The 18499-nt window shown below is 41.8% G+C and overlaps 1 protein-coding gene across 1 annotated transcript in view; it reads right to left on the reverse strand.

The window, feature by feature from the left end:
* The window catches only part of sf3b3 (splicing factor 3b, subunit 3), an 86017-nt gene extending 75111 nt beyond the window's left edge, over positions 1 to 10906 (reverse strand). The window contains exons 1-4 of the mRNA XM_060923853.1: positions 10798 to 10906; positions 10085 to 10205; positions 9801 to 9956; positions 5051 to 5221 (exon numbers count right to left, since the gene is read on the reverse strand). Of these exons, the coding sequence (XP_060779836.1) occupies positions 5051 to 5221; positions 9801 to 9956; positions 10085 to 10154 (397 nt within the window). The 5' untranslated portion in view covers positions 10155 to 10205; positions 10798 to 10906. The remainder of the gene's footprint in view (positions 1 to 5050; positions 5222 to 9800; positions 9957 to 10084; positions 10206 to 10797) is intronic.
* Positions 10907 to 18499: the final 7593 nt, after the last annotated feature.

Here is an 18499-nt window from a genome sequence, read left to right on the forward strand (position 1 = left end):
GAAAAGAAGCTGTTGTTACGCGAATATCCAACTTTTAATTGCACAGCGCAAGAAAACTGGGTCCGTGGCTCGCGGCCATGTTGTGACGTCAGTGGAAGAACACGCTGCGGTTCACTAGCTGTTCTACTCTGGTTCTACTCAATGGAAATGGCGCATGAAAACGCCGGTGAACTCTCTAGTGCTAGCTCTTCCTCTTCTGGGAGTCTAGAATTGTGTTGATCTCTTCCGAATAGAATCTATGATAGTCTACCCTCTTTACCCTTTGCCCCTCGTTGCTAGGCGGCAGTTACATGAAAGCCGCAAGCTTTCACAAGCAAATACATGACTGATATCACGCCGACTTTATGATTACATTTATGATTATCATGTAGAATCTATAGCTCTACGTACCTTTATCTTATGTCGTTTCACAACACATGTTCTGACAGGAGGACTGTCTTTGGATCCGGCATAGCTACTAGTAGACCCCTTCCGGAATACTGGCAGTGTTGCCAGATTGGGAGGTTTCCTGCCCAGTTGGGCGGTTTCAAGTGCATTTTGGTGGGTTTTGAACTAGGGGTGGACGATATGTATCGTCTGCGATGTCATCGTGAATGTTGTTTTGACGATGTGTAATTTTGCATTATCAAGTTTTTTTAATTAAGCCGCCAAAAATCAATACAGAGCAGAGCAGACCCGGCGCCAGACACGGACTGACGGACGGGCCTTGAATTGCTTTGGGGGGGGGGGGGGGGGGGGGGGCACACATTTTATACGCCAAGCCAGGGCAACACAACTGTTTCTAGCAACCCAGGAGAGCAGCACAGACGTGACGAGTTAAATATTCTAAGAAACCTATAAAGCAACCAAAACAACTTTCCAAAATGTATCAAACATTGCTCAGCATATTAAAAGTTTTTTTTTTTTTTTTTTTTGCTCCGCTGGCCTCACAATGCACAAAGCTGATTTTGGGTATCTACCGGAAGATGTCGTGATATGATCCCGTCCAGCAATAAAATGTGATTGGCTGAGACAGCTGCTCATTTACCCAGATACCATCCGAAGAAAAAATGCGATTGGTCGGTTGGTTCATTCCATGTCATTAACCCATTGGTTCCCAAGAAATATTAGTCCACGTTTATAGCAATGATCCAGAAATTATTACTAGTGTTTCTGTACTCACGGATAATAATGAATGAACCAATCAGCCGATTTCGAATAGTTTCAATACATTTTAAATTGAGCACATTTTTCTTTATTACTGTTATACTGAAAAACTTTGACTTGTAGTTTACGTTTTTTTTTTGAGGGGAAAAAAAAAAACACAAAGAAGAAGAAGCTGTGACGGGCTCCTATCAGGCCAAGTGCTGTCACTCGCCGGCCACTTTCAGGCATCTTTTTCGGATTAGTGAGACCAGACCCTCTGAACATGAATGGGGAGATATCAATACTGGACTCTGTGAAAACTAACGGTCGCGAAGAGCATATGATTGAAATTGCCATGAAAAGTTGATTATACTTGAGTGTTAGGTTGGTTCTCATGACTCAGAAAAAGCTTTAAAATCCACTTTTCTCGTGGATTATTTTGACACTGCGCAGGCGCAGTACTTCTATAACGGCAGGAAAGGGACAGCAGAGCACGAAGCTGCAAGATGATTGGAAAGCTGTTGGTTCAGATCGACATATGATTGGTTGTTGGCAGCGGAACAGGCGGGATATTTGCAGACCCGTACTGCCGTCAGAGACGGTTGATTAGAATGTTTGCTGCCGTTACGAACTGTCAATTGAATTATTCATTTTTATTAATTTAAAGTTGTTTAAGAAAATAAATATGGCTTTTCCTTAAATACCTGTGTCACTGCAATGATTCTTTTAGTCATTGTAATTATTGTAATCTTTAAGCAAGTGTTTTTTTTTTTAAATATCGTCAAAATATCGTTATCGTTAAAATCCTAAAAAAATATCGAGATATTATTTTTTGCCCATATCGTCCACCCCTATTTTGAACATATTTTGGGCTGGAAACCGTCAGCAGTATCTGGCAGATACTGCTGACGGTTTCCAGCCCAAAATATGTTCAAAACCCACCAAAATGCACTTGAAACCTCCCAACTGGGCGGGAAACCTCCCAATCTGGCAACACTGTGTAGGCACTGCTGATGGTAGTAACACACGTTTGTGCTGAACTGCACAACCAAGAGATTCTTTTAAGCTGGGAAGGGTGTCAAAACAATCCAAATCGAAGTGTTCAGAGCACAGGACGGATGTTGGTGAGGGCTCCCACTTGTCACGAGTGCGCCTGACTTGCTTCACCCACTTCGCATGCAGCTCGGGATCTCTGGGAAACTTGAATAAACTTACCCCATCCTTGTGGGTTTGGAGCAAAAGCCGGCAACACAACGCGAAGGCATAATATATATATATATATATATATATATATATATATATATAATGTCTAATAAAAATACTAATAATGATAAACTGAACACCTGTCGCATCAACAACAAACTGATAAGTTAGGAGGAAGGTTCTTTCGCTGACGTCATATAGCTCCTCCTCCTCCTTCGTCTCCTGGGTGCTGCAGCCCCGTCAAATTTGCCCAGATAGCCGCGTTTTTTTATCATAACTTGTAAAATAGGCACCTTCGTGAATTAATATATGGATCATCGGGAATTACTTTTTATGTTATAAAACATCGCCAAAGATGTCAAAAACGTGTCATCAGCACTTTAATGTCCATCCACTGACTCGCTATGTTTTCTAAATCTTCATCATTCAGTTCATTCATGTGTTACAAATCACCAATGATGTCATACTGCGTGGCTGGGCGGGGGGATATAAAAACGCCCTCAGTACGCTTTAACAAGGTGTTAAGTTTAGCACTGTCAGCAGTTAATTCATCCTTATATCAATCCTTGGATCACCGTTCTCGATAACTGTTAGTGATCGACACTTAAGCAAGGCTAGTCAAGCCTTTGTTTTAAGGCGTTAACACGTATCATTAACGTGACTGCAGACTTGATTACTTATTGTTCATCTCTGGTGGGAAGAGGAACGCATGGCTCAGTGTGTCATGTAAGCAGACGGATGTAACTGCAGGAAGAGTGGTTATTTACAAACAGTTCAAAAAAGCAGACAAAGGCAAGGTCGTGAAACGTACAACGGTCAAGCGAGGCACAAACATAATGGCGGAGGTAAGGATGAAATGCAGAGTCCAAATACAAAATAGTCAAAACCAGAAAAGCAATACACAGATACAAGGCTTGGTAACGTGAGACACTAGGCACAGCACGTATACTTCGCCAAATCTGTGGTTTCAAGACTCCTTATAAGCGTGCACTGTGATTGTGCTCTAATCCAGAACAGGTGCATAGTACTGTAATTAGCCCTAATGATGCTGCGCGTGCCAAGTGCCAACGCGCATGGACGTGACACAGTGATATATATATTTTTTGAAGGCTTCGACTCAGTGTCACTCAAGGCAGGAGACACAACCTTACTTTGTTATATGAGAAAGTTCATAGTAAAAAAGTGCGATATAACAGGGTTGCAGTGTATGAAAATTTTTGGTCGTGAAAAATTTGAAATGACATCTGAGAATCAGATAACCTATGTAAAATGTAAGCCCTTATCATACATAGCTCATGCACATAAAGGGGCACTGAAGGCAAATTTTTTATCATCAAAATTCTATTTCTCTCATTTTATAAAATGTAGGAATGCATTTTTTATAGCTATTTTGTCACTGCTATAGCAAGTTATGAGTGTTTGAAATACGCTATGTAATATAGCAGTCCATATGTCAAAGCAACATCCATAAACAAGATTTGCGGAGACCTGTGCGAGAGATCGTAAGACGGAAATAAAACGTACAGTGGAAATCAAAGTGACCAACATCTGCAACGTTGTCAAAAGACGCGCACGCCCTCCTTCAAATGCTGACGTAATCAAGCCGGAAGTTTTCCCTGTGTCCGAAATCGCTCCCTACTCACTATATAGGGCACTATATAGCGGGGACGCCATTTTGCAGTGCTGTCCGAAACCTTAGTGAGGATTATGTGGGAAATGTGCTCAGTATAATAATATGTATTTACCACAAAAATAGGTGCATGTACTTATTATTCTGAAAACCCACCAGCCGCCTGATCTGGCATGTTTTAATTGTGCGATAGTAATGACATAAATCCCAGCGCGACGGACTCGTCCTTATCCTGTCATCTTTCCAACTCTTCTCTACTCCACGTTGGTTCGAAGTCGTATGGAATAATCTCCATCACTGATGAAGCTGGCGAATCTCGAAACTGATCTAAATTGGAATGATATGGCGATCTGGCCGCTGTGTAAACAGTTTTCAAAATGGCGGTGGTGACACTTCACGTCTGAAGTCTCGCACAAGTCTCGTGAAGGTCGCGCGGATAAGTGACGCCTGCCGTGGACCAAACGAACCACGTTCAACGTGGCTAAAAACCGAAAAGGCTGATAAGTATAATATAATATGCCAATGCAAGTCACAATATAAGGTTAATAAAACCGAAAACGTAATTGAATTCAGAAATAAAACAAGTTTAAAAATGACTTCAGTTCCCCTTTAAGTGTAAACTGAACGACATCATTAGCCTCTGAATTAAGGTCAAGAGATATCTTTGTGGAGGTGATACCTTTATGCAACTTGCCCTTAAGGGTAGAAAATAAATATTTCTTGAGCAATCTAGTTTACCTAGCATTTTGGAGAGGGCAAAAGAACACGTAGGAAGGGCTACATTCTGAAAATTGTGCATAGTAAAAGCAGATGTACACAACTATTTTCTGAACTCTAGATTTCAAAATGCAATGAACAGAAGTAGCAATGTTTTTGAATACTTTAAATACGTTATGTAACTTTTTAAAATGGGATTTTTCTTGCAATTTTGGTAGACTCTCTAATATCACATGGTAAGATTTTCTTGAATTTAGGTACTGGCTGAACAGGAAGTCTTATGATTTAGGGACATGATTTCAGGTGGGGGAAAATAATCACGTGTACAGATTACAGGGAAAGGATTAAAGGAGGAAAAAAAAAAAACCTTCTTACCGATCATAACAGCTCTGCCTTTGGGATCCACAGCCAGGAACTGTCCTGGAACAATGCGTCGACAGCCACTCTTGCCAAAGGTCTCCTGGTGCACCTTTTCAAACATGTTCTTGGAGGGGTGATACTCCAGGATAACGATACGGCCCGAATCACTGCCCACCACGACGTAGTCTTCAATTTAACAGCAGACAAACACCAACAAAGTGAGACACACTGCATTCTAACTACAAAAATGGAAAGCACACAAAGTCAAAGAAAAAAAAAGTTCTATTCGATCTCTAAATACACAGATGTGTGGATAAGGACTGGGATCCTGCCGGACACAACATAAAAAGTTGCCGGAGTGGGCGGCCACACACATGAAACTCACATGACAATGAAAGACTGCATCACTAGCATGAGAAGGCATATGGTGCTTGTGCATGATGCTTTTAATGATTTAATTTATTCATACATAAGTAACTGCTTTATCCTGGTCAGGGTCACTGTGGTTTACATTGTTTACTGATTCATATACTGAAAAATACACCCAACTAAGTTTGTCAGAAAACACTGAGGGTAAGGACAAACACTAACTGGTGGAGTGGATGGGATTGGTCAAATGTTCAGAATTTCTTCAGATGCCACTTTTAATACACAGGTCACACAAATAGGTTGTATTCAGTCACGTGACTTTTGCTTGCAAGTTTACTTCTGGTGAATGAAGCGGTGGTTATATAAAGAGCCGACTGTTTTCACAGTTTAGAGGCCAATGCACGGTCAAGATAGCCTGGGCCTGCCCATCCTAAGTGTGACGCAACACGAGGGCCTGTTGTGAGCTTAGTCTGGCAAGGCAAGCTATCTCCAGCTCTTCCAAGCTCCCGAAAAATCGGGAGCCAATCAACTTTGAGCATCTCCAACGGCCCTGGGTAGAGGCGTGTTCAAGGCAGTGACGTAGTAGAACTGCGACCGGAAGCCATAGATTGTTTACAGAATCTATGCCGGAAGCGCTTCATTCACTAGAAACATTACGAACATGGAGCAGCGGCAAGCCTTTGACACAGCGGTAGATGCTGTATTGAAAGCATTCAACGGGAAGTTCTCATTGAAAATGGAGCAAAGAGCAGCCCTGGAGGTATTTATCTTCTTCCTGTTACTCAAGCAGTTTCCGTCGCGTCATATACGTCAGAGGAAAGAGTGATGTGATTGGTTTAAGCTTCGTCACAGCCTTTTCTGGCTTCGACCAGTAGCAAACTGAGGCATTTCAGGGAGGCGGGTCAACCACGCCTTTGGGAAACGGTTGGGCTTAATATCTTTGCCAGACCAAATGCTCGCAGAGCTTAGCCAGACTACGGTCAAGATACCTTGAGAAAGTTGCTCTTTGTGATGGGATAGAGCCCTAAACATTAACAAAGAAGGATTTTTTCCTACGATTTGGAAAATTATCCATCCATTGAGTTCCCTGACATCTCAAACTACTCGGTGCTGCAATGAACGGTTGTGTGTTGCTTTCAAACACATCAGGAGAAGGCTGTAATAGACATACTGTGTAATAAATAGCAATTTCAAGGGCAAAAATGTATTCATGAAATTTAGTGAATCTCAAAACAAGTTCACGAAAACTTCATAAATCAATTCTATGTTCTTCAGTCTTCTGAATAGGGGAGAGCAGAGAGACTTGGGACAGTTTGCATTCCCATACATTAAATTCAACAAATCAGCTTTTAGATTCCATCAGAAGTTAGATGTTGCCGCTTAGAGTAACCGACTTCCTTTGGAGCCACAAAGCTGGACAATGCAGTAAGGTTTGTGTAGTTCAATATTTTCATCAACCAAAACTTGTATTTTCTACTTTGCCTCCACCTCCATTCTATGGTGCACTGCAGGGGTTCTCAACCTTTTCTACTGTAAGGCCCACCTCTTCATACTTGCAATGAGTCGGGGTCCATTAAAAAAGATCCCCAGTTATTTTGGCTCATCTATTCGATTAGAATCTAATAATCTATTGTAAAGTGTATTAATGGGATGCAACATCACTCTGTTACAGATGGAAGCCCAGGAATTAAATAAACGCAATAAAAACCAACTGTTTTTAATTGTAGGTGTTTGTATTTAAAACTGTATGGATGTGCCAGAAGCCAACATAAAACCATGCATGCGGGTCATTCTCAGTCAAAAGGGATTAATGATCCAAAAGTGGAGTCTGGTCCATTAACACAAGAACTTATTGCTATGCTTGTGTTCAGCAAACAAGCAAGTTATTAAAACCAAGAAGTGGATATAGAAACTACTCCATTGGATTAGATCCTTACACATTAACAAAGAAGGATTTTTCCAATGAAAGAAAAATTTACAAGTTAAATTTGACATTGGTAGAATAAATTTTGATCCTATTGTGGGCGGCACGGTGGTGTAGTGGTTAGCGCTGTCGCCTCACAGCAAGAAGGTCCGGGTTCGAGCCCCGTGGCCGGCGAGGGCCTTTCTGTGTGGAGTTTGCATGTTCTCCCCGTGTCCGCATGGGTTTCCTCCGGGTGCTCCGGTTTCCCCCACAGTCCAAAGACATGCAGGTTAGGTTAACTGGTGACTCTAAATTGACCGTAGGTGTGAATGGTTGTCTGTGTCTATGTGTCAGCCCTGTGATGACCTGGCGACTTGTCCAGGGTGTACCCCGCCTTTCGCCCGTAGTCAGCTGGGATAGGCTCCAGCTTGCCTGCGACCCTGTAGAACAGGATAAAGCAGCTAGAGATAATGAGAATGAGATGAATGTAGCTGTAACTAAATAAAGACAATTGTTATGCATACTATTAACTTAATGTGAAGACAATCAACATATTTTAAGGGTTTTTTTTAAAGATTGTGTATATTTTTAGTCTTTTGTATTTGTAATTATTTGTATCTGTACATGCACAACCCCACCAGCTCTGCTGATCAACTTATTGTATTTAAATAAAGCCAATCATTCATTCTGAGCTGGAAAATGATCCAACCATTGAGTTCCCAGAACCAGGTAGTCCTGGTCCTGCAGACATCATTCTACATGGACAAACACGACGAAAACCTGGAAGAGCATGGAGGAGTACAACTTTTTATATGTGGCTGGGTTAAAGATCTGGGGATCAGGACACTCACTACAAGATAAATCCTGTATAGTTCTTACCAGGGTAAGGAGGCATTTTAGGGCTTTTTGTACACATCTTTGCGACAATTGCTTAGACACTACAAGTTTTAGTATTGAGTGTAAACAAACCGCAGCCACTTGATTCGCAATCCTCTCTCCTCTGCTCTTCCAGGTAAATTATTCACAAAGATCTACATCATTGTCCTTGTAAAGACTGCTACGACATCTTGATAAATAAAGTGAAAACATGCGTTAGTTTACAATATGGCAACCATGATCAAACAGTAAACAAAGACACATCTGAGGACTTTCTGAACTTCAAAGCATCACGAAATAACGGAAAATGGCGAGAAGTGATTTGTGAATCCAAATTAAATCAATCAGAGGAATTTACAAACCTTTCACGAAGTGATCACTGCAAACTCGAGCGTTCTTTGACTCTGCTGCTTTCCATCACAGTGAAAAGTTCAAGAGCCACCTTTCTCTTTGTTTTTTGATAAAATCCTTTGCTTTTTCACCTATTATCACTTCACAGGGAACCCGGAAGAAACTTATCAGTGTCATGATTTGTTCGAAAAACAATGCAAGCGTGGAGTATTTTAATGGGATAGTTTGCACTTTAGCGGGCACAATTCCGCCATATTGTATTGAGCGAATTTAAAGTGCATATCACGGGTAAATTCAGGAGCAAGATCAATGTAATTCTATTTTATATTAAACTTTGGTCAAATATCTGTAACATTCTGCATTCTCTGCAATTTTTTTACCTTGCGCAATACCAGAAAAATTCAGTTGAAATCAAGCCATTTGAGGCGAATTGGTCCGCCTCTGAAAAAACTTGCCATTTGAATTTCCCGGGAAACATTGATTTTGGTGACGTCACGTGCGGGACGCCTCCCTCTGAATCCTACGTCAGCGCTGGTTTGTTTATGAGAAAACGACCTGGTGGTTTTCTGCAAGTTTCTTCAACGTTATCACGTAATTATTAAAATGGTTAACAGATGTATCGTAGGAGGGTGTAGCAACACCAATCATGATGGGATTAGTACTCATCGTTTTCCAAAAGACCGGACAATGAGAGAGAAATAGGAGCGCTTGGTCTACACAGGCTGTGCACTGAAACCGTGCAAAGCTCGCGCAGCCTGCTGGCGCTTCCGCAGATAACGTCACGAATCTGGCTCCAGACTCCCTTGGGGTTTTTCCAGATGCGTTTTATTTTTTTCTGCTGTAGACAGATGGCCTTGTGCAAAAGTACCCTTCTGGATGAGTGTGTAAAGGGACATACTTTCATTAAAAAAAAAAAAAAAGACACAAAATTGGTCCATAATATGCACTTTAAGCGGGGGTTTGGGGGCAGCAGCCCCCGTATTATCAGTAATAAAGAAAAGCTTACCTTGTTCTATTATGTGTCAAAGTCATCAAAACTGCTGTTTGTCTGTGCTTTAGGATTGGTTGTTTGAGGGTTAGGGATAGCGTGACTTTTCACGTATTTTAGTGACCACTAAAGTGCAGTAGTCCCTTTTAATGACTAGGCAAGGCGCCCCAGCGATAGTAACGCTTTGTGAACAGTGAGCTTAGCTGACCAACACTTCACATCTTGCATATCTAATGAGGCGGATGTGACATCGGCTGTAACCCACCTATAAAACTCACCTTTTGTGCCACCAGTCAGCCTGAACGCCATGAGAGAGCGGATGATGCCGAACACCTCCATGGTGAGCAGCGTGTGAACTTTGCCTGTGTTCGCATCAGGGCGCAGTAGCTCCAGAATCTTACCGCGAGAAACAACAATCTCCTGCTGCTTGGTACCTGAAGTAAAAGAATAAGATATATCGATACTTTCGGGCTAAGGTTGTTGGTGAAAAAGAAACATATGTTGAATGAAATAAACTATAAATAGCTTTGGTTATCAGTTTAACACAGTGTGAATGGGCTACCTGAGAAGTTGCCATGGATGGCATGAGTGATGCCAGTGGCACGCTGCAAGGTCAGGTTGTACAGAAACATGGTCAATGTCTCTGGACCTTCAGCTCTGGATGGCAAAATTTATCTCTTCACCTGCAACCACGACAAATTAGATCAAAACAGAGTAGCACACTGAGCTCAGAAAAGCCTTTATGAACTGAATACTTTGACCATTACTCGTGGCTGATGAGTAATGCTTCATGCTAAGCTACAAATATTGCTAGCCTAGCCGCTAAAACAGTGTCTAACTCCAGTCTTTGTAATATTTCTAGTTGTTCTGGTTTTCAGTTGCTCCCTTGAACATAGCTAGGAACTACGTCTCTTTTCCTTTGTGTAGATAAAACAATAACATGACTCAATATGGCACTTTCACATCAAACTAGCTAACATCTTTGCAAAAAAATTACACTCATCTGAGTAACTCATAAAACTGTTCTGATTTAGCTGCTAGCAGCTTCGCTAACATGGGAAACTTTATCATTAAGTACACATAAGCTTTGGGCTTTTAAGTTTAAAAACTATAACTCAGTAGCCTGCTACTCATCTGGTTAGCATGTTCATTCATAACTAGCCTGCGTAGCTAATGCCGCAGACTGATTAATTTGTTCTTTTGTGATTCACTCAGGCACATTCATCAATAATATAGTTCTCTGATGTATATTTGTAGCGTATGGAAACAGTTTACCGATGTTACTATCAGGATGTTGCAGATATCGACAGATGAAGAACTCATTCAAAATCATTAACTATCCGCTCCGTTTTTCGCAAACGCCGCTCTGACGATTGGGGTCCTTGCAGCTCTCAGGCGCGCGCGCTAGCTGTCCTACGGGCTGCCTGTCGGAAATGTTTGCAATGAAGAAGTTCTAGTGTCAGATTGGGCTCATTGTTATTTGCTTTATTTTTATTGCATAGACCATTATGTTAAAACTGTTTTCCAGGATACTGCTGTGAACATTGTGTAATATGAAATATGAGGAATGGATGGAATTAAATATTAGATATAATCAGAATCAAGTTTAGTGCCAAGTATGTTAAGATAAGTCTTTATTGTCATTGTCACTTTTTCAAAGGTACAACGAAATTGAAGGTGCTGTTGACTCATTATGAGTTATAGAAAAAATAAAAACAAATAAAGTATAAAAATCAATAGTAAAGTATACAGAATTGCACTGATAAAATAGTATAAACAGAATTGTATTGGTTCTGTATGTACACAGATTGCACTAATAAGAAAATAAAAAAAAAATATATATATATATATGGTGGTGTAGTGGTTAGCACTGTCACCTCACAGCAAGAAGGTCCGGGTTCGAGCCCCGTGGCCGGCGCGGGCCTTTCTGTGCGGAGTTTGCATGTTCTCCCCGTGTCCGCGTGGGTTTCCTCCGGGTGCTCCGGTTTCCCCCACAGTCCAAAGACATGCGGTTAGGTTAACTGGTGACTCTAAATTGACCGTAGGTGTGAATTTGAGTGTGAATGGTTGTCTGTGTCTATGTGTCAGCCCTGTGATGACCTGGCGACTTGTCCAGGGTGTACCCCGCCTTTTGCCCGTAGTCAGCTGGGATAGGCTCCAGCTTGCCTGCGACCCTGTAGAAGGATAAAGCGGCTAGAGATAATGAGATGAGATGAGATGAGAAGTTTAGTGCCAAGTATGTTAAGATAAGTCTTTATTGTCATTGTCACTTTTTCAAAGGTACAACGAAATTGAAGGTGCTGTTGACTCATTATGAGTTATAGAAAAAATAAAAACAAATAAAGTATAAAAATCAATAGTAAAGTATACAGAATTGCACTGATAAAATAATATAAACAGAATTGTATTGGTTCTGTATGTACACAGATTGCACTAATAAGAAAATAAAAAATATATATATATATATATGGTGGTGTAGTGGTTAGCACTGTCACCTCACAGCAAGAAGGTCTGGGTTCGAGCCCCGTGGCCGGCGCGGGCCTTTCTGTGCGGAGTTTGCATGTTCTCCCCGTGTCCGCGTGGGTTTCCTCCGGGTGCTCCGGTTTCCCCCACAGTCCAAAGACATGCGGTTAGGTTAACTGGTGACTCTAAATTGACCGTAGGTGTGAATGTGAGTGTGAATGGTTGTCTGTGTCTATGTGTCAGCCCTGTGATGACCTGGCGACTTGTCCAGGGTGTACCCCGCCTTTTGCCCGTAGTCAGCTGGGATAGGCTCCAGCTTGCCTGCGACCCTGTAGAACAGGATAAAGTGGCTACAGATAATGAGATGTATACACAAATTACACACTGAGGATAGGGCCAAGAATAGTTCTATTGCACATTTGAGTTTAAAGCCTTAAATTAGATTAGATTAGATTAGATTAAACTTTATTGATCCCTGTGAACTGTGTTTCTATCCCAAAGCATGTGTTTTTTAGGCGGTTTGTCCTGGTTTTCATTGCTCTGTATCTCTTGCCTGATGGCAAAAGCTGGAAGAGACAATGACCGGGGTGCAAAGAGTCTTTTGAAATGTCCATTGCTTTCCTGCGGCATCTAGAGGTGTAAATCTGTTCCAGGATGGAGAGGGGGCAGCCTATTGTTTTCTCTGCTGCCCTAACGACCCTGTGGAGTGCTGAGGATGTGCAGCTGCCGTACCATACACACAGTCCATACGTGAGCACACTCTCTATGGAGCAGTGTTAGAAGGCCCAGAGCAGATTTTGTGGGAGACAGTTCTTTCTGAGGATTCTCAGAAAGTACAGTCTCTGCTGCACCTTCTTCAGCAGCTCCTTGGTGTTGGCACTCCAGGTTAGGTTGTTCTCCAGCTCAATGCTGAGAAACCTGAACACCGGGACCCTCTCCACACAGGCCCTGCCGATGATGAGTAGCTGGATGTCAGTTTTGTTTTTCCTAAAGTCAATAACCAGCTCCTTTGTTTTGGTGGTGTTGAGGAGCAGATTGTTGACTTTGCACCACTCTGACAGCCGCTCCACCTCGTCCCTGTATGCCAGCTCACCCTCCTCGCCCGAGATGAGTCCAACCATGGTCGTGTCATCTGCAAACTTTACAATCTTGTTGCTGAGGCAGGTGGAGACACAGTCATACGTGTAGAGGGTGTAAAGGAATGGGCTAAGTACACAACTCTGTGGCGAGCCGGTGTTCAGGCTGAGAGCAGTGGAGGTGTGGGAACCCAGCCTGACCCTCTGGGAGCGGCCTGAGAGAAAGTCCAATATCCAGCTGCAGGTGAGTGGTGGAAGCCCAAGGTCTGCCAGCTTGGACACCAGTCGTTGTGGGAGGATGGTGTTAAACGCCGAGCTGAAGTCTACAAAGAGCATTCTGACGTAGCGCCCCTGCTGCTCCAAGTGGGTCAGTGCAGCGTGAAGTGCTGTGGATACAGCATCCTCCGTGGATCTCTTTGCTTTGTAAGCAAATTGAAGAGGGTCCAGCTCAGCAGGCTCGTTCTCACATACAAGGAATTTGCTTTGGTGCTTGAACAGTTATAGAAGAATTTAGCAAAGACACAGTGGTGCTTGAAAGTTTGTGAACCCTTTAGAATTTTCTATATTTCTGCATAAATATGACCTAAAACATCATCAGATTTTCACACAAGTCCTAAAAGTAGATAAAAAGAACCCAGTTAAACAAATGAGACAAAAATATTATACTTGATCATTTATTTATTGAGGAAAATGATCCAATATTACATATCTGTGAGTGGCAAAAGTATGTGAACCTCTAGGATTAGCAGTTAATTTGAAGGTGAAATTAGAGTCAGGTGTTTTCAATCAATGGGATGACAATCAGGTGTGAGTGGGCACCCTGTTTTATGTAAGGAACAGGGATCTATCAAAGTCTAATCTTCACAACACATGTTTGTGGAAGTGTATCATGGCATGAACAAAGGAGATTTCTGAGGACCTCAGAAAAAGTGTTGTTGATGCTCATCAGGCTGGAAAAGGTTACAAAACCATCTCTAAAGAGTTTGGACTCCACCAATCCACAGTCAGACAGATTGTGTACAAATGGAGAAAATTCAAGACCATTGTTACCCTCCCTAGGAGTGGTCGACCAACAAAGATCACTCCAAGAGCAAGGTGTGTAATCGTCGGCAAGGTCACAAAGGACCCCAGGGTAACTTCTAAGCAACTGAAGGCCTCTCTCACATTGGCTAATGTTAATGTTCATGAGTCCACCATCAGGAGAACACTGAACAACAATGGTGTGCATGGCAGGGTTGCAAGGAGAAAGCCACTGCTCTCCAAACAGAACATTACTGCACGTTTGCAGTTTGCTAAAGATCACGTGGACAAGCCAGAAGGCTATTGGAAAAATGTTTTGTGGATTGATGAGACCAAAATAGAACTTTTTGGTTTAAATGAGAAGTGTTATGTTTGGAGAAAGGAAAACACTGCATTCCAGCATAAGTACCTTATCCCATCTGTGAAACATGGTGGTGGTAGTATCATGGTTTGGGCCTGTTTTGCTGCATCTGGGCCAGGACGGCTTGCCATCATTGATGGAACAATGAATTCTGAATTATACCAGCGAATTCTAAAGGAAAATGTCAGGACATCTGTCCATGAACTGAGTCTCAAGATAAGCCGGGTCATGCAGCAAGACAACGATCCTAAGCACACAGGTCGTTCTACCAAAGAATGGTTAAAGAAGAATAAAGTTAATGTTTTGGAATGGCCAAGTAAAAGTCCTGACCTTAATCCAATCGAAATGTTGTGGAAGAACCTGAAGCAAGCAGTTCATGTGAGGAAACCCACCAACATCCCAGAGGTGAAGCTGTTCTGTACAGAGGAATGGGCTAAAATTCCTCCAAGCTGGTGTGCAGGACTGATCAACAGTGGAAACATTTAGTTGCAGTTATTGCTGCACAAGGGGGTCATACCAGATACTGAAAGCAAAGGTTCACATACTTTTGCCACTCACAGATATGTAATATTGGATCATTTTCCTCAATAAATAAATGACCAAGTAGAATATTTTTGTCTCATTTGTTTAACTGGGTTCTCTTGATCTACTTTTAGGACTTGTGTGAAAATCTGATGATGTTTTAGGTCATATTTATGCAGAAATATAGAAAATTCTAAAGGGTTCACAAACTTTCAAGCACCACTGTACATAGAATTTAAAAAAATACAAGAATCTGAAATATACACATTTGAAAAATGGACAAATTTAAGGGGTATGTTCATGAGTTGTTGAAGTCCAAGCTGTACACTACAGCGCCCTCCACAATTATTGGCACCCCAGTTAAGATGTGTTAAAAGCCTTAAAAGAAATTCAATTTTTATTGCAGAAGCATAATCTCACACTGAAAATTGTAGAAAAATGTAACCCTGAACTCAAGTGAATTTAAAAAAAAAATCCCTAATTAAGAAATAATTATTTTTCATAAAATCACCTGTTCCACAATTATTGGCACCCATAACAATTCCTAGAAATTAAATGTAATTGAAGCATTTCTGTCATTATTACTGTAGTTTATAAAGTTGATCAGAGTATCTAGGAACCTTTAATTAGTAATTCTTCACATCCTGTTTCCCTGGGGTATAAATATGATGTGACACAGAGGCCTATTTCTCTTATCCACTCTTCAACATGGGAAAGACAAGAGAACACACCATTCAAGTAAGGCAGATGTGTGTCGACTTTCATAAGTCAGGCGATGGCTACAAGAAAACTCGCCACTTGCCTACATCTGCCCATATCTACAGTCAGAGGAATCATCAAGAAGTTTAAAACAACTGGAACAGTGGCAAACAAGCCTGGACAAGGATGCAAGTTTATCTTGCCACCACACACAGTGAGGAGGATGGTAAGAGAAGTAAAAAGTTCTCCAAAGCTCACTGTTAGAGAATTGCATCAAAGAGTAGCATCTTGGGGTCACAAATGCCCCTTTTCCACCAAAGCAGTTCCAGGGCTGGTTTGGGGCCAGTGCTTAGTTTGGAACCGGGTTTTCTGTTTCCACTCACAAAGGACTGGCTCTGGGTCCAGAAAAACCGGTTCCAGGCTAGCACCAACTCTCTGCTGGGCCAGAGGAAAGAACCGCTTACGTCAGCGGTGGGGGTGGAGTTGTTAAGACCAACAACAATAACAAGACCACGAAAGATCGCCATTTTTAAGCGACGAGAAGCAGCAGCTGTACAAATGCGAAGTCATCCATTATTATTATTGTTGTTGTTGTTGCTGCTGTTGCTTCTTCCGTGTTGTTTTTGCTTCGATATTTGCGCCAAGGTTTATGCAAACGTAGCGACGTAACTGACGTATACAACAACGTAACTGATGTATACAGCAACGTAATGACGTAGCTTCCCTTAGCACCGCGAGCTATGGAAAAGCAAACTGGTTCTCAGCTGGCTCGCAAGTTGAACGAGTTGTGAACCAGCACCAGCACTGGCCCCGAACCAGCCCTGGAACTGATTTGGTGGAAAAGGGGTAAAAGTCTCCATAACAACCATCAGGCGCTATCTACATGCCAACAAACTGTTTGGGAGGCATGCACGGAAAAAGCCTTTTCTCACTTACAAGCATAAACATAATCATCTGGAGTTCGCTAAGCGGTACTGGGACTTCAACTGGGACCGTGTGCTTTGGTCAGATGAGACCAAGATAGAGGGTTTTGGCAACAAACACTCTAATACATCGCAAAAGATGAGTATGTGGAAAAGCACCTCATGCCCACTGTGAAGTATGGGGGCGGATCGGTGATGCTGTGGACCTGTTTCTCTTCCAAAGGCCCCGGGAACCTTGTTGGGGTGCATGGCATCATGAACTCTTTGAAATACCAGGACATTTTAAATCAAATTCTGCCTTCTGCCTGAAAGCTGAAGAAGGGCTGTCACTGGGTCTTTCAGCAAGATAACGACCCTAAACATGTGGCCAAATCTACACAAAAATGGTTCACCAGACACAAAATCAAGCTCCTCCCATGGCCATCTCAGTCCCCAGACCTCACCCCAATTGAAAACCTGTGGGATGAGCTGAAGAGGAGAGTGCATAGGAGAGGACCCAGGACTCTGGAAGATTTAGAGAGATTGTGCAAAGAGGAATGGTCGAATATCCCTCTCTCTGTATTCTCCCATCTTGTGAAACATTATAGGAGAAGATTAAGGACTGTCTTGTTGGCAAAAGGGAGTTGTACAAAATATTAACATCAGGGGTGCCAATAATTGTGGCACACATGATTTCATGTAAAATAATTATTTCTTAACGTGGGATTTTTTTCCCCACTGAATAAATGCACTTGAATTAAAGGTTGGATTTTTCTCTTTTTTTGCATTGTTGTCCTATATTATTTAAAAAAAAAAGAACATATCTTAACGAGGGGTGCCAATAATTGTGGAGGGCGCTGTATGTCCTGGAATGTGCAAAAATTGGTCACATGATGAAGATAGAACATGATATAGTCAGGGAGCATATGTAACCTACTTTGCAAAATTTGCCAAGTCTGGTTTCTCAGTATGAACCCTTTATTTACATCCCAAACAAATTATTTTTACTTGTTGTAATGTCAGAAATCACCATTTTCACCAAAAAAAGGAAATACTAAATATTGCATGTAAAACGTATATTAAAAAAAACCATATCCGTATCACTTAAAGGTCATAGGCAAAGGTTTTAAATTTATGCACATTTGAAACTTTATATGTTAAAAAACCCTCTGTAATTTTCTTCTGGTCCCAAGAAGTATTGTTAATAAATAATAATTAAAATAAGTTATCACGGATCGCAGCGAATTTCTGTTCGGCAATTTTTGTGACCACTCGGCGCATGACGTCATTCGAGACAAACAAACCGCTTGAGTTGAGTCCACTTCCATTTATTTGCATTACCGTTTGGCTTGAGTGCAGATGCGCGTTCGGGAATTTCCAGAGAAAAACCATGCCTTATTGTTGTGCAGTGAACTGTAACAATGAGACCAGTTCAGGAAGAAGTTTTTACCTTTTTCCGAGAGAGGAGAAGAGGCGGAGAGAGTGGATTGTGCGCGTGAAGCAAGAGGGTTGGCAGCCGGGTCAATACGCCGCTCTGTGCTCCGATCACTTTTTGAAGAATCCTGTTGGAGAGTTTAGGTCTCAGTGTTGGACAGAGAAGGCTCAAACCTGACGCTGTTCCGACAAAAGTCGAACGCAAAATCAAGCAGTTAAAGAAGAAACGGACCAGCAATGCTCAAGCAAATAGGAGAAGATTGGAGGTAAACATTTTTACCTTTGCTTGCAATTGACAAGTCAAGAATCCTAAGGGATCCTGTACAATCATTGTGGAAATGAGACAAAAGGGATATTTCCTTGCTTAGAGTAGGCTATAAATAGTATAATGCCGCGGATGGCAGGCTAATGTGGCCTACCGCCCCACTGTCAAGTAATCATTACCTATATCCACTAGGGAGGGCGGTTTAATTATTCTTCAAAAGGGCTCTTATTTAGTA

Source organism: Neoarius graeffei, chromosome 6 (genome assembly GCF_027579695.1).
Source record: "Neoarius graeffei isolate fNeoGra1 chromosome 6, fNeoGra1.pri, whole genome shotgun sequence".
NCBI lineage: Eukaryota > Metazoa > Chordata > Actinopteri > Siluriformes > Ariidae > Neoarius > Neoarius graeffei.